At 37.7% G+C, this 13,817-nt stretch overlaps 1 protein-coding gene across 1 annotated transcript; it reads right to left on the minus strand.

Annotated features, from left to right (window-relative positions):
• Positions 1-2,817: 2,817 nt before the first annotated feature.
• On the minus strand, positions 2,818-5,904 carry LOC112904539 (uncharacterized protein K02A2.6-like). Its single transcript, XM_025974746.1, has one exon. It carries the CDS (start codon positions 5,902-5,904, stop codon positions 2,818-2,820), a length of 3,087 nt encoding a protein of 1,028 aa, XP_025830531.1.
• Positions 5,905-13,817: the final 7,913 nt, after the last annotated feature.

The following is a 13,817-nucleotide window of genomic DNA, read 5'->3' on the forward strand; positions in this document are numbered from 1 at the left end:
GAAGGTGACCAATTCGGGTTTAGAAGAGACAGAGGAATATGCGCGAGGTCATATTAGCTTTATAGATATTACTTGAGAAAATAAAATAAAAAAGAAAGAGAGAAAAAATTGGGATTATTTAAAATGTGGTGTTATATGAGGATGTTAAAAATACCGTGGATAGAAAAAAGTTAGAGGTGAGGAGGTATTGAAGAATAAGTGAAGCTGCGTGTCTAATCAGTGTTAAATACTTCGTGATTACGATCATGAATTAATTGAATAAATAAATTAAAATTATTTTGTAAAAAATATTTTTTCGTAAAGTATTCGTATTCAAATGGCGTTTATCTTTCCACTGATACAATTAATTGTTTCGGTATTCAATTTTTTGTGTAGTGCGGGAGATATATGTGTAGTATACCATTACGATTCGCCCCGGAACAATGCGCTATTTGATAACTTTGAAGACAAAAGCAATAAGTATTCGTGTAATTCTTTACTTTAGGGCTCACACCTTCGATTTTCTCACAGTTTTGGTTGAAGTAAGCAAAATAATAAAACCCCACCCATAGTATAACGAATAAATAAAAAAAAGTGTTTGTTCCCATTGCTGTAAACAAAGAAGTACTCACAAAATACCATAACCTGATCTAATCTGACCTATGCGAAGTGATGAGTGCTGTCATTGTCGTGTATAACTTTTGTTTACAACACTAAAAGAAAAATAGTTTTCGTACCCAACATATGTACTTACATTCTTGACTACTCAATCGAGTTTCTTTGTTTGTTGTCTGCTACTCTGCAGATCAAAACGCGAGTTTATTTTGCATTGTCTATCGCATGTACACATAAAAACTATGCACGGACATTATATATTACGCAAGTATCTTAGGCCTATTGAAAATTTTGGCTTCAGCTACCGGAATTCTATTGTTATTATTAAAAAAAAAGTGTTCTTTATTGTTTCAATTTGATCCTAGGTATTATCAGCATTAAAATTTGTTTTACTTACTCACTAATTACAAAGTGAGTAAATCGGAAGAAAAGAAACATCTGTAAAATAAAATAAAATTATGAACCTAGGCATGTAATTACAATTATGTGAAGCTAAGCTAAATAATATCGAACAGTTTAAACTTATCGCTAAGAATTATTTTATTTAGGGCGAGCTTTCTTTTTTACTTCGAAACAACCAAATGCTAATGGTAACGAAATGCGAGTTTTACACAAAAAACTTATGGGCGTCCTCAATTTTGGTACTGCTCAAAATGTCAAAATGCTGAAGCATAAGCTTCTTTTTTTCTAAAAGAGTCGCTCCATCTTAATTAGGTACCATCTCTAGACCAGTCTTGGTCCAATTTTTTTTAGTATCAAATTCAATGACGAAAAGCTATTTTTAACAAGTTAATTCAAGTTTATAAGCAGAATAATGACTAAATCTACTACTAAATGTCTGAGAAGGTGTCCTACCAACCTGTCTCGCCTATTTTTTATTGACTTCCATAGAGTCCTCTGTTCTCCTGTTCTTACTAATACCTCTTCATTTCTAACCGTTTCTACCCACGTTATCCTCATCATCCGCCTATAACACCACAACACATTTTTTTTGTACATATTGTTTTAATAAAACATTTGTATTGTGGGTCTAAAATATTCACCATCAACAAGTAGAAAACCTTCATGTAGTAGAAGACAACGCCTACTTCCAAGAAGCGAAACGTTGGAAGTTGGTTTTAATCAATAAATTGCATCTTACTACCCTTATTACTCTGACTAGTTTTATTATTGTATTAACCATAAACAATAACAATTTTTCGTGACTGACACCATACTAGAAGTAGATATACATAATCTAACCTAAGCTTATCTAACATCGCGAAATATTTTAAATGATTGACATTTTTCAAAATTGATACATTTTTATTTACACACTATATACTAATACTAATGATAAAAAATATATACACCAAACTATAGCAAAAAGACAGAAAATATACATACGAAACAATAGCAAAGAAGACAAAAAATATATATACAAACAATACCAATTTATAGACAAACAGATAGTTAATGTAGAGAGAAAAGGACAAGTTGAAGTTGATGTAGGTGAATATACATACATATATACAAAGTCACTACTGCGGACACAATCGAGTAGATAGCACTTGGCACAAACACAAATATAAAGTTTGGGGTTGGTTGGTTGGCGACTGACTCCTTCTTCCTTGCCGCGGGTCGGTGGAATATGGGAGCCTTGTTGGTAGTGAGGAATGCACGGCTATTTATACAGCACTCCAGCACCAAGCAAGGGTTGGAAAAAAGAGGGGTGGAAAGTGGGGTGATAAGGGAAGGGCGAAAACAAACGATAAAAACGAATTCGTTTTTAAAGTTAGGTTCGCGAGAAAGAATAAAAAAACTGACAGTGAATAACGACAAGACATGCATGAAAATGTAGGGTTGAAAAAAAGAAGCGTGAATCTACGATAAAAATTAATAAAAAGAGAAAATAATGAGTGCAAAAAAAAGAATGATAGACACTAAAATAACTATACTACAGAAGGAGAAATTAATATAAGATAGGAACTACAACCGAAGAAGAGAAGGAAGAAGGCATTTGTAAAATTGAAGATTTAAAAAAAAATAATTAAAGTAGTAGAGAAAAGTACATAGTTAAGTAGACTTTCGGTTGTAGCAAGGGGTTACTCAGGTAATCGGGGCTCATTAGGGTGGAGAAAACCGGTCGTACGGCAAGTTGGTTGTTGTTGGTATCTAATTCGGGGAATAAATTTCGTAGTAATACTATCTACGATATCAATTCCCCCCTGGTTTGAACGAAATTTAGATCCCTGGAGCCGGGACAGGCCGTAGATGATCATGGTGTATCTTCACCAATCGATTGTCCTTTTGGACCCAGTAGGTATTTCCACCGGCATATCCCTGGACTATGTGGGGACCTGACCATCGAGGAGCAAAACCGGCATGAAAATGGTTTTCGGCGTTGGAAAGGGGTTGCTCCCTGCAATACACCTGTTGTCCATGCTCATAAGGATGTATGTCTCTGGTTGCGGCGCCAGCTCGCTGATTCTGATAAGCCTGTTGATGCCTTCGAATATCATCGGTCCTTTCCTGGTAGGTGGGTAGGTTCGCTACGTCCTCGTCGTTGGAATTATCCCATTCTCCTGGCCTTAAGAGTGTTCGTCCAAAAAGTGCGTAATAAGGGGTGGTGCCGGTGGCTGCGTTCCTTCGGCCGCGCTGGTCGAAGAGAATTTTCGGCAAGTGGGTGTCCCATGTGCGATGATCGCCTTGTTGCAGATAAATCCGCAGACCGGTCTTAATTTCCTGGTTACGCCTTTCCGTGGGATTCGCCCGTGGATGGTATATAGCTGTTGTCCAATGTTGCGCTTTCCATTTTACGCAAGCGGCCTTCCAATTCCTGCTGGTAAATTGGGAACCATTGTCCGTAAGGATTGCACGGGGGTAGCCATATCGGTTCAAAACCTCCTGCTCCAGTAGTCTGGTGACGACGGCAGTAGTGGCTGCGCTTATGGGGAATGCTTCTACCCAACGGGAGAAAAGATCCGTGACCACTAAAATGAATTTCCTCCCACGCGAGGTCCTAGGATAAGGTCCCATAAGATCGAGGGCGATAGTGTCCCACGGTTTATCGGGCTGTCGGGGTCGAAGCGGTGCTCTAGTGATTCGCTGCTTTTTGCTGCATTGACATATGCGGCACTGGCGGATGTAATTTGAAATATTGCCCTTCATGTTTTCCCATTTATAAAACAGCGACATTCGGCGGGTGGTTTCTTGGATGCCGGGGTGTCCAGCTTCGTCGTGATACTTTTGTAGCAGTTGTGGTTGGAAGGATGTTGGTATTACAATAAGCCAAACGTTCGTCTCTTTCTCCCAAAGGATGTTGTCACTTACACGGTAGCGCCGTAGGAAGGTAACGTCTTCTTCGGTGTGGCCGACAGGATTTTCCTTCAGGAAATTATACCGCTGGCACAGCTGCATGATAGCCGGGTCCGTTAGTTGTTTTCTCCGGATTTCCTCGCGAAGCGTTTCAACTTGGACCTGGAATATCTCTGGGGTAGCTGAACTGCGGTTGCAAGGAGGAAGAAGTCGAGTCACGTCGTCGCTATCTGAAGGTACAAGCTCTTCGGCTGGTAGGCGGGATAGGGCATCCGGCAAATGGTTAGTAGCTCCCGGACAGTGTTCCAGAGTAAATGTGAATTCTTGCAATAGTAGAGCCCATCTAGTCAATTTCGCGCGTGCATCCTTCATATTTTGTAACCACGTGATGGTGCGGTTGTCGGTTCTTAAAATGAACCGCTTATCCTCCAGGTAGGGACGGTACTTCTTTATTGCCCAAACGATGGCGAGGCACTCCTGTTCGTTGCTATGGTACGCTTGCTCAGTGGGATTAAAACGGGTGCTTGCGTACGAAATAATGTGCTTGGTGCCCTCTGGACCCTCCTGGTATAAGACAGCGGCAGCACCCTGCTTGCTGGCATCGGTTTGCAGGATAAATGTTTTGTTGAAATCCGGTCGATGAAGTCGAAGTGGTTGTTGCATTAGACTTTTGATTTGTTCGAAGGCTTGTTGGCATACCAGCGTCCAATTCCACTTTTTCCTGGGGCTTAGTAGGTCAGTAAGAGGGGCCGAAATTTCTGCAAAACGTGGAAGATACTCTCGTAACCAATTGCATAAGCCTAGAAACTTTTTCAGCTCTTTGCACGTTGTTGGGACAGGTGCTTCAGAAATTTTTCCTAAATGGCTAGGGAGTGGCGAGTTTCCTTCGGCGGAGATGCAGTGACCTAAGTAGGTAATTGTTCTGGACCCAAAGACGCATTTCTCGGGAGCGCAGGCGAGGTTATGTTGCTGTAATCTTTCGAATACACGTCGGAGATGTTGAATGTGTTCTTCCCATGAACTGGAGAACACAATGATATCGTCCAAGTAAACCAGACAAAATCTTCTGAGATATCCTGTCAGCACTTCTTGTCCCATTGTCCGTTGGAAGGTAGCAGGAGCTCCCTTTAGCCCGAAAGGCATTACACAAAACTGGAACTTTCCGCCGTCTGGGGCAGTAAATGCTGTGAGCGGCCGCGATTCAGGATCCATGGGAATTTGCCAATAACCCGATTTTAAGTCAATCGTCGAAAATATGGTTGATTTCCCTATTGCCTTGAGTGTTTCGTGAATCGCCGGAAGAGGCGAAACTTCATCGTGTGTAATGTTGTTTAAGCGCCGGAAATCCACGCAGAACCTTAGATCGCCGCTCTTTTTGTTCACCATTACTACGGGAGAATTGTAGTGGGACTGGCTTGGCTCAATAATCTTGTCCGTTAGCATCTCCTCGACTTGGGCCTGGATTAGTCTCTTCTTCTCTTCGGAATACCTGTACGGTGGTAGGCAGAAATGCTCGTTTTTAGTCAGACGGATGACGTGTCGAGCGGTTTTCGTCGGAGAAGTAGGCTTTTTAAACACTTCTTGAAAATCATCGACCAATTTTTGAAACTGGGTCTGGTACTTTGGAGGGAAATTGTGTGTTACCAATTTTTCAACAGGTGCGGCCGGTGTGGTAGTTGGTGATTTTGGTCGGATCCAATAAACAGTGTGCCGTGTGTCTGTGCCAAAGTGAACACACATTCTCTCAAAGTCGCAGGTAGCGTTGCTGCCCCGTAACCACGGAACCCCTAGGATGAACCTTTCTTGTAAGCCTTCGGCGACAAAAGCTTCAACTTCCTGCTGACATCCTCCAATTTGTATGGTTATACGGACTTTACCCAAGATACGCATACTTTTCCCATTAGCGAGGTTGGCAATGCGTAATGATGAAGAAGCAACGCTACAATCCTCAGTTAATTGGGCGCTTATAAAATTATGAGACGCTCCCGTGTCTATTAGGGCTTCAATGTACATCTCCTTCAGGTTTAGCAGTACCTTGGGCAACCATGAATCAGATGCTACGTCTGCCTGGTTGTTTACGACGAGCGAACGTCCGGCCTTGGTTGAGGGGATTGGACGAAAGTTCCTTCCTCGGCCTGTCTCCAGTTTCCCGGATGAGAGCGTCGTTCGGATAATACTGGACAGTCCCGGTGAAAGTGTTTTCCCGGACAATGATGACACCTTGGCAGGGATGGCGTCACAGGTGTAGAAGATTTGGTCGACGTCGTTACTTCCTCTCGCTTCTGACTCGTTGTTGGTGTCTGCATTTGATCGCCTTCGATCTCGACAGCTCTTCGAAGAAGTTCGTCTATGGAAGTTGGTCTTGGTGCTCTCAAGAATGTCCGTATGCTTGGTCGGACTAGCTCGATGAGAAGCTGGATACAACCGTCTTCCGTTTCATCAGGTATCAGCCGTTGTATTAACTGCAATTTGTTTAGCAGGAACATTTCGGTGTTGTCTTTGACCCCCTGTTTCTGGCTGTATAACTGCGCCTTTAATGCTATTAAAGTTTCCGGTCGATTATATTTGGTTATTAATCGAACCCGGAAGTCTTTCCATAGCATGGGAAAATTTTGGTAGGGACGCCACCATGATGCCGCATTGCCTTGCAGTTGATTCACGACTAATTTGAGTCGCTCGCTGGGTTCTATTTGATACTTCTCGAAGTAGTCCTCGCAGTCCTTCAGGAAGTTTTCGGGATTCTCTGTTACCTCACCTTTGAATGAAGGTGCAGCTGGCAATGGTCTCGACACAGTGAGAACGCGTTGTAAGATGTTCTCCAGTTGCTGGGATGATAATTGGATCGGGTGAGAAGTTGTGGGCGCCACTTGGTGTTTAGACACTCCAAGAAGTGTGTCACCTTCTTCGTCTACGTGTTTGGCTTTTGACCCGGTTTTCCTCGGCATTTTCGCTCTCAAGGTATGGATACGATTGTATTACACTAATACCTTTTCACTGGCCCCACGCGTTGGGCGTCACTTGATACACTTTTATTTACACACTATATACTAATACTAATGATAAAAAATATATACACCAAACTATAGCAAAAAGACAGAAAATATACATACGAAACAATAGCAAAGAAGACAAAAAATATATATACAAACAATACCAATTTATAGACAAACAGATAGTTAATGTAGAGAGAAAAGGACAAGTTGAAGTTGATGTAGGTGAATATACATACATATATACAAAGTCACTACTGCGGACACAATCGAGTAGATAGCACTTGGCACAAACACAAATATAAAGTTTGGGGTTGGTTGGTTGGCGACTGACTCCTTCTTCCTTGCCGCGGGTCGGTGGAATATGGGAGCCTTGTTGGTAGTGAGGAATGCACGGCTATTTATACAGCACTCCAGCACCAAGCAAGGGTTGGAAAAAAGAGGGGTGGAAAGTGGGGTGATAAGGGAAGGGCGAAAACAAACGATAAAAACGAATTCGTTTTTAAAGTTAGGTTCGCGAGAAAGAATAAAAAAACTGACAGTGAATAACGACAAGACATGCATGAAAATGTAGGGTTGAAAAAAAGAAGCGTGAATCTACGATAAAAATTAATAAAAAGAGAAAATAATGAGTGCAAAAAAAAGAATGATAGACACTAAAATAACTATACTACAGAAGGAGAAATTAATATAAGATAGGAACTACAACCGAAGAAGAGAAGGAAGAAGGCATTTGTAAAATTGAAGATTTAAAAAAAAATAATTAAAGTAGTAGAGAAAAGTACATAGTTAAGTAGACTTTCGGTTGTAGCAAGGGGTTACTCAGGTAATCGGGGCTCATTAGGGTGGAGAAAACCGGTCGTACGGCAAGTTGGTTGTTGTTGGTATCTAATTCGGGGAATAAATTTCGTAGTAATACTATCTACGATATCAAAATTCGGAACAAATATCAACAATATTGGAATTAAATTTGAATAAAACACTAAATATGTTTTGTTCAGAGTATAGACCGTTCTTTTTGATGCAGGTCATAAGTTTCTAGACCCAGTTTTTAGATTATTTTGCAAACTTACAAGGCGGCGTTGGGTTTATTTGATAATATTCCTTTCGAGGATGGCTAGATGTAAGAGTTAAATACTTAAATTTATAATTCATAAGCGTAACGGTTCAGGAAGGATTCTTTATGATCCCCAATACAGTTTAATTTTTATTATGGGGTGTTTATTTTATGGGCTTAACAGTTAGAAAGTGCCGTTTGTTGATTTTTTGATGTAGTCGATTTTTCACAAGTTATAAACATCCGTCTTTTCAAATACTTTGAGTTTGAAAGCCCCGCCATGTAAGTATCCACGGAAATATTTTGCAGGGTTAATCACCCATGGTCATATTCGCCACACCGTGGCGTTTTCCTCCTAGTTTTAAGTTTAGATATAAGAAGTGACCAAGGACTTCAAAAGAAGGACTTAAACCAGCACTAGCACTTGAACTAGCACAAGCACTTTTACAGTTATTCTTAATTATTCGTTTGGAAATACTCTCTGTAAATATTTGTAAATACATTTCTAATAAGTCTACTTCGCTACAAGACTTCTGTTAATCCACCTTCCACCCCAGAATTAAGCAACACGCCACTCTTGCAATAATAAGTTCTCGAATATCTGCCTATGACATTTAACATATTTCTTGAAGCACTTTTAAATTGATTATATATTTAATCATTTTACCTGAAGAACATTATTTAAGACTGTAATAAATGAGTGATTATTTAGAAGTGACGCAGGCAGGCGTTTTGAGCATATGTTGTGACATTGAAATTGTGAAATATTGTTTTTTATGAAGTGTGCTGCTGATATAATTATTTTGTAAATAGAAGTTTTAATAAAATAACTATTAAAAAGTGAAATTGAATAATTTTATTGTGGCAGACTGGGCAAGCAGCCATTATTGAAGGCACTAAAGTTTGGTAGTGAAAGGATATAACCTTTTTTTCCGTCCGAAACATCCCGTTACTCGGCATGTCAATTTTTTATTTATGTGAATTATAGTTTTGTTTTTGCATTCCTCACAACCAGCTGTTTCTGTCTTTGGTATAAGGAAATTTCCTATCGCGCTAGGCTGAGCGTTTTTCCTCTTTCTCCAAGTTGTGGAAATTTCTCTGACGTATGTTTTCCAAATAAGGTAACGTAACGGATTTCTTGTCCTGATTGGTTGTCCTCGTGTCGATGCCAGGACGAGCCTGAGTAGAGCCCCTAGGTTAAGGATCTTTTCCCGATCCTTCGTCACGAGAAGACCGACTTGACCTGGTATGTTGGTCGACATTCGAATGTGTTCCTGATTAAATTTTTGTGTAAAAGCCTGATTGTCTGAGAAACTCTTCAGTATTTCGTGATTTTTTTGGATTAAGTATTATAATTTTGGCTTTATCGATTCAATTTTATAATTTTTGGGTAATTTTTGTTCAATGGCCACGTAAGAATATTAGTATGAAATATTTTCTTAGCGTTTTTCATTTCCAAATATTTTTTTTAATCATTATGATTTAGTAAAGTTTAGCCTTTTTTTGCTTTTAAAGTTTTTAATTTTTGGATTTTCCATTATTAAACTCAATATGCATTAGCTAACTTAATTAATGGGATTTTTCCATTTAACGTAAAAAGGGTCTTGTCAAAAGGTTTGAAATGGTGCATTTATGGTCCTTAATATTTTTTTGTATGTATAGTTGAATATCTTGAAATTTAGAGCTTGTTATGGACGAAGACTAGTAGACATAATTTCCCTTCCTCCCTTTTTCACCTTTGCATTAATGTTTTAATATTTTTCGTATTCTTGATAACTTTAAATAAATAACGTTAATTTTTTATTCAAGGTTTTTGTAATCATGTATTCGGTATTTTTAATTAACAGATCATTCCCTGTATTATGTTTACTTGGCCCACTTCGGGTTTTATTTAGATTAGGGTCTCGAAATGGATCGGTCACTCCTTGTCAGGGTTCTGCAGGTGTCGACCTTTTGAAGACCTTCTGATGGTGGGTTGGACGGCTCCAGATCTTGGTTCCTGTGAGTAAATTGGTTGTAAACCAGTCTTTTTATCTTTCCTCGGATTCGAAACCACCTGCTACAAAGCGAACTAATTGGTTTTGATTTGGAGTTTGCATATCACCCTTATGAAACCTGGCCGCCAGCGGCGTACACCGGCAAAGGTCCACAACATTACTCGACTATGACGGGAGCAAACCACCGATTTCATCATTGTGTAGGGTAGTTTTTTTAGGGACCCCTGTATTGTTAAATTAATTTTTACTTGGTGCTTATAATTAGAATATTTTACTGTTAGAGAGCTTTAATCAAGGAAATCCTGGAACCCCTGACTGAGTCTCCCGAGGTAAATTTTTTACAGTTATCATTTGATTCTTTTGGTTCCACAGTATTTTCTGCTTTAATCATTTTTTACTAGTTAACTTGTTCTTTTTTGCATAACGTAATTTTTTAAATATAATAAACACATTATCTAATTTTTCCTTTTTTTAAATTACGTTAAAAGGAAAAAGGCAGAAGAGGTAGTTTTTGTAACAGACGATCGGTAAATGACAACTTTTACGATTGTCTATTGTAAAACAGTTGGAAACGAAAAAGCAGCAACACATGGATGTGCAAACACATGAGTGCATTTTTGACTTAAAATATGAACGGATATACAAAGCTGCTTCGGAGAAACTGAAAGAGGCTGGAAGAAGAAAACAGTTTTGTTAAAGGAGGCTATTTTGAAGGGTGTTAGAACGTCAGAAATTATATAGAAAATATTTCCTTACTGATCGTTAAGTAATGCAACCTAATTAGTTCCAAATTAGGAAATGCTGGAATAGGTACATTATCAGTTCCACAAAAAAGTATTTCTAATCAAATGAGTCTACTAATTAGTTCCAAACCAGTTCTTCTTCATCAGTTTCTGAGCATTTTTTTATGCCTGACGCAGTCTGATTATGTTCAGACAAATTTTTAAGTGGAAACTGTTTTCGATGGAAGCGACTTTTAACCGACTTCCAAGAAAAACGAAGAGGTTCCAATTCGACTGTTTTTTTTTGCGTATATTACGCGATTCCTTTACCAATTGTGAATCAATTTTAATGATTCCTTTTTATTAGATGGGTTAAATTTCAGTGGTGCTGCCATTTAAATTTAAGAAGATATTTCGCCTTCTCAAAGGTGGAAAATTAGAGGACAAAAAATAAATACTTGAAGAAATTTATGCAACTTCGTTATTTTAGTCAGGTTTTTTCACTTTTTAATTTAGATTCATGCAAAGTATTGAAGTTGGTGTTTTAACTTCGGCTAATCTTATTAATCTCGCAAAAACTTCTATCGATTAAAAGTTTCCTATAAAAATCCTACATAGAAAAAAATCCATGTTTTTATTGATAAAATTTGATAAATAATAAGTAAAGAAAAACAAATATTAAGTGGAAAATTGAGCAACCTTTCGAATAATTAACTTTTCACGACCTATTAATGTTTATTCTTTATAAAACTCCAATAGCAGTAGTCCTTACTAGTGAAAATTTCTACGACCTCAATATAGAGCTTGTAAATAGAATTCGCATATGGTAGTCATAAATGAAATTAAAAACCATAAAATTAAAGTGCCAAAATACGCCCGTCTGTCTGCCCGAACTAATATCGAAATCCAGTTAATGCATCTTTTGTTATCTACGTACTCCATGTATTATAGAAAGTATGAGTCAAGTAAACCTAACAAGGACTATAATGGACTAGTCCGTATATCTAAGAAAAGTCCCCTTTACAAATGGCTTTTGCGTTTTCTGAAAGGGTCACTCTATTTATTGTATACTTCTAACTGCATTTGGACCTGTAATGCAAGATTTTACAAGAAAATGTATTAGCTGCCTTTGTTCAGTTGTATTTTTAGTTTTATAATACTACGTAGCTTATTCGTCTAGATTTACCTTCTGCATTTTAAAATTAATCTGTACTATTTAGCGGAATCGTAGTATACCTAAACATTCTATTATTTTATATTATATAGTACTCATATAAGTACCAACCCACCTAGATGACCGAAATAAGTTTAGTTTAATATCTCAAAATTATTGTAATCAGTTCTGTTTGTACTAGGTAAACACTGCTATTTAAATTTCGTATTAATATTACGGAGAGTTCTTCTTTAGACTCGCTGGAGCGGTAATCACATACAAATCATTTTAATTGATGTAATTAAACTACAAAGCAATTTCTTATTATTGGTTATTCCAGTAAATATTATCAGTGTGGTACATTAGTACAGTCGTTCAATATTAGTAAAAAAAAAACACTACGACGGTAAAAGCAGCCTTCCTTGTTCGAGACATGTGGAAACTCAGATATATTCTTTAACCAAAATTTCCTATTGTGCTTTGAAAAAAAAAAAGCAGCTTTCATTAATTTATTAATGCCACAGTAATTAACCAGAAATCGCTAGAGATGCCCGGACTTTATTGAGGTGGCGCATTTTATGTGAGACTGATATTATTTTCATAACATTGTTTTTCTTTTCTACTCTATCTACGCTAGCGGTGTGACGAAGGTAGGAGCGCATGCTAGTAGAAATATCACATATAATTACTCCTTCATTGCTAATAGGGATTCAGAAAAGGATGACGATCCAACGGTGCAGATACACATACGTCTGTCTCCCTCATTTACATGTCAAATATGATGCGCATGCCTAAGAATTGTAATTGTGTACAGCATCAATTTACTTATATTGCCCACTTCTCCACTACAGTTGCAACGCTTGCGCATAACGCATCGAGTATAAATGAGTGAGATAAAAGTATAGTGTCGCTACCTCTCTTGCTGGGTAACGCTTCCACATACAGGAACTACAAATATTGAGTATACAACAAATACTGAGCTTCATAGGAATGATGTGTCTACTTTACAAACCATTCGACTTTCATGTTGCTAGGCTAAGTTTTGTGTCCGGGCTGCAATGGATTTTTTTTATTTTAAGCATTTTTTTGTTTTATAAGTTTAATATATTTGTTTACGTCATTTTGTAGTTTCTGCATTATCATAAATGGAAAGAGAATATCTTGTTGCCCACAAGATCATGTCGAAGTACTATATTTGACAAAAATACGTATAAGTAGGTAGATAAACATTAAGTAATAACTTAGGAATCATACTTTGATTTGCTGCCGGGGCACATAAAAGAAATTATTCGTCAGTCACCAACTAAACTGCATTGGAAGTGAAACTCTTTATCAATTAAAAGTTTGAAATAGTCATAAGTAACACTAAATTTTCATGCAACTCAAATAATACATCACACTATTTAGATACCACCCTGTACCTTTATAAAATTTCTTAATAATAGAAGATCGTTTTAGAATATTCTAAAACATTTTGACAAAGTCTAAAAAATTCTAGAAATCCTTGATAATTAATTGCGGACATTTGGAGCTTTCCATATCATTCCAGATATTTCTAGAACTTTCCGGACCATTCCATATCGATTTTAACAGTTGCACACAATTTGGAACGTTCCAGATCATTCCAGATATTTCTAGAACTATCTGGAACATTCCATATCGATTTTAACAGTTGCACACAATTTTGAACTTTCTAGATCATTGCAGACATTTTTATAACCTTCTAGAACTTTTTAGATAAATTGTAACAGTTGCACACATTCTGGAGTTTTCTAAATCATTTCAGAAATGTTTAGAACTTTCCAAAAGGTCTCATAAGTTAGAAAAGGACAGATATATATTTTTTCATATGTTCGTCACCCACAACCAACCACTTCCATTTGCCGCGAACAAACTCCCTTACTACCAGCAAGAGGTATTTACCACCCCAACGGGAAGTTGATAAGAGTTGGTGCTGATAGAGAAAACCTTGTCTTTACGTACGCACATTAGCATTATATATATATA

This window comes from Agrilus planipennis, unplaced genomic scaffold (assembly GCF_000699045.2).
Source record: "Agrilus planipennis isolate EAB-ADULT unplaced genomic scaffold, Apla_2.0 scaffold157, whole genome shotgun sequence".
NCBI lineage: Eukaryota > Metazoa > Arthropoda > Insecta > Coleoptera > Buprestidae > Agrilus > Agrilus planipennis.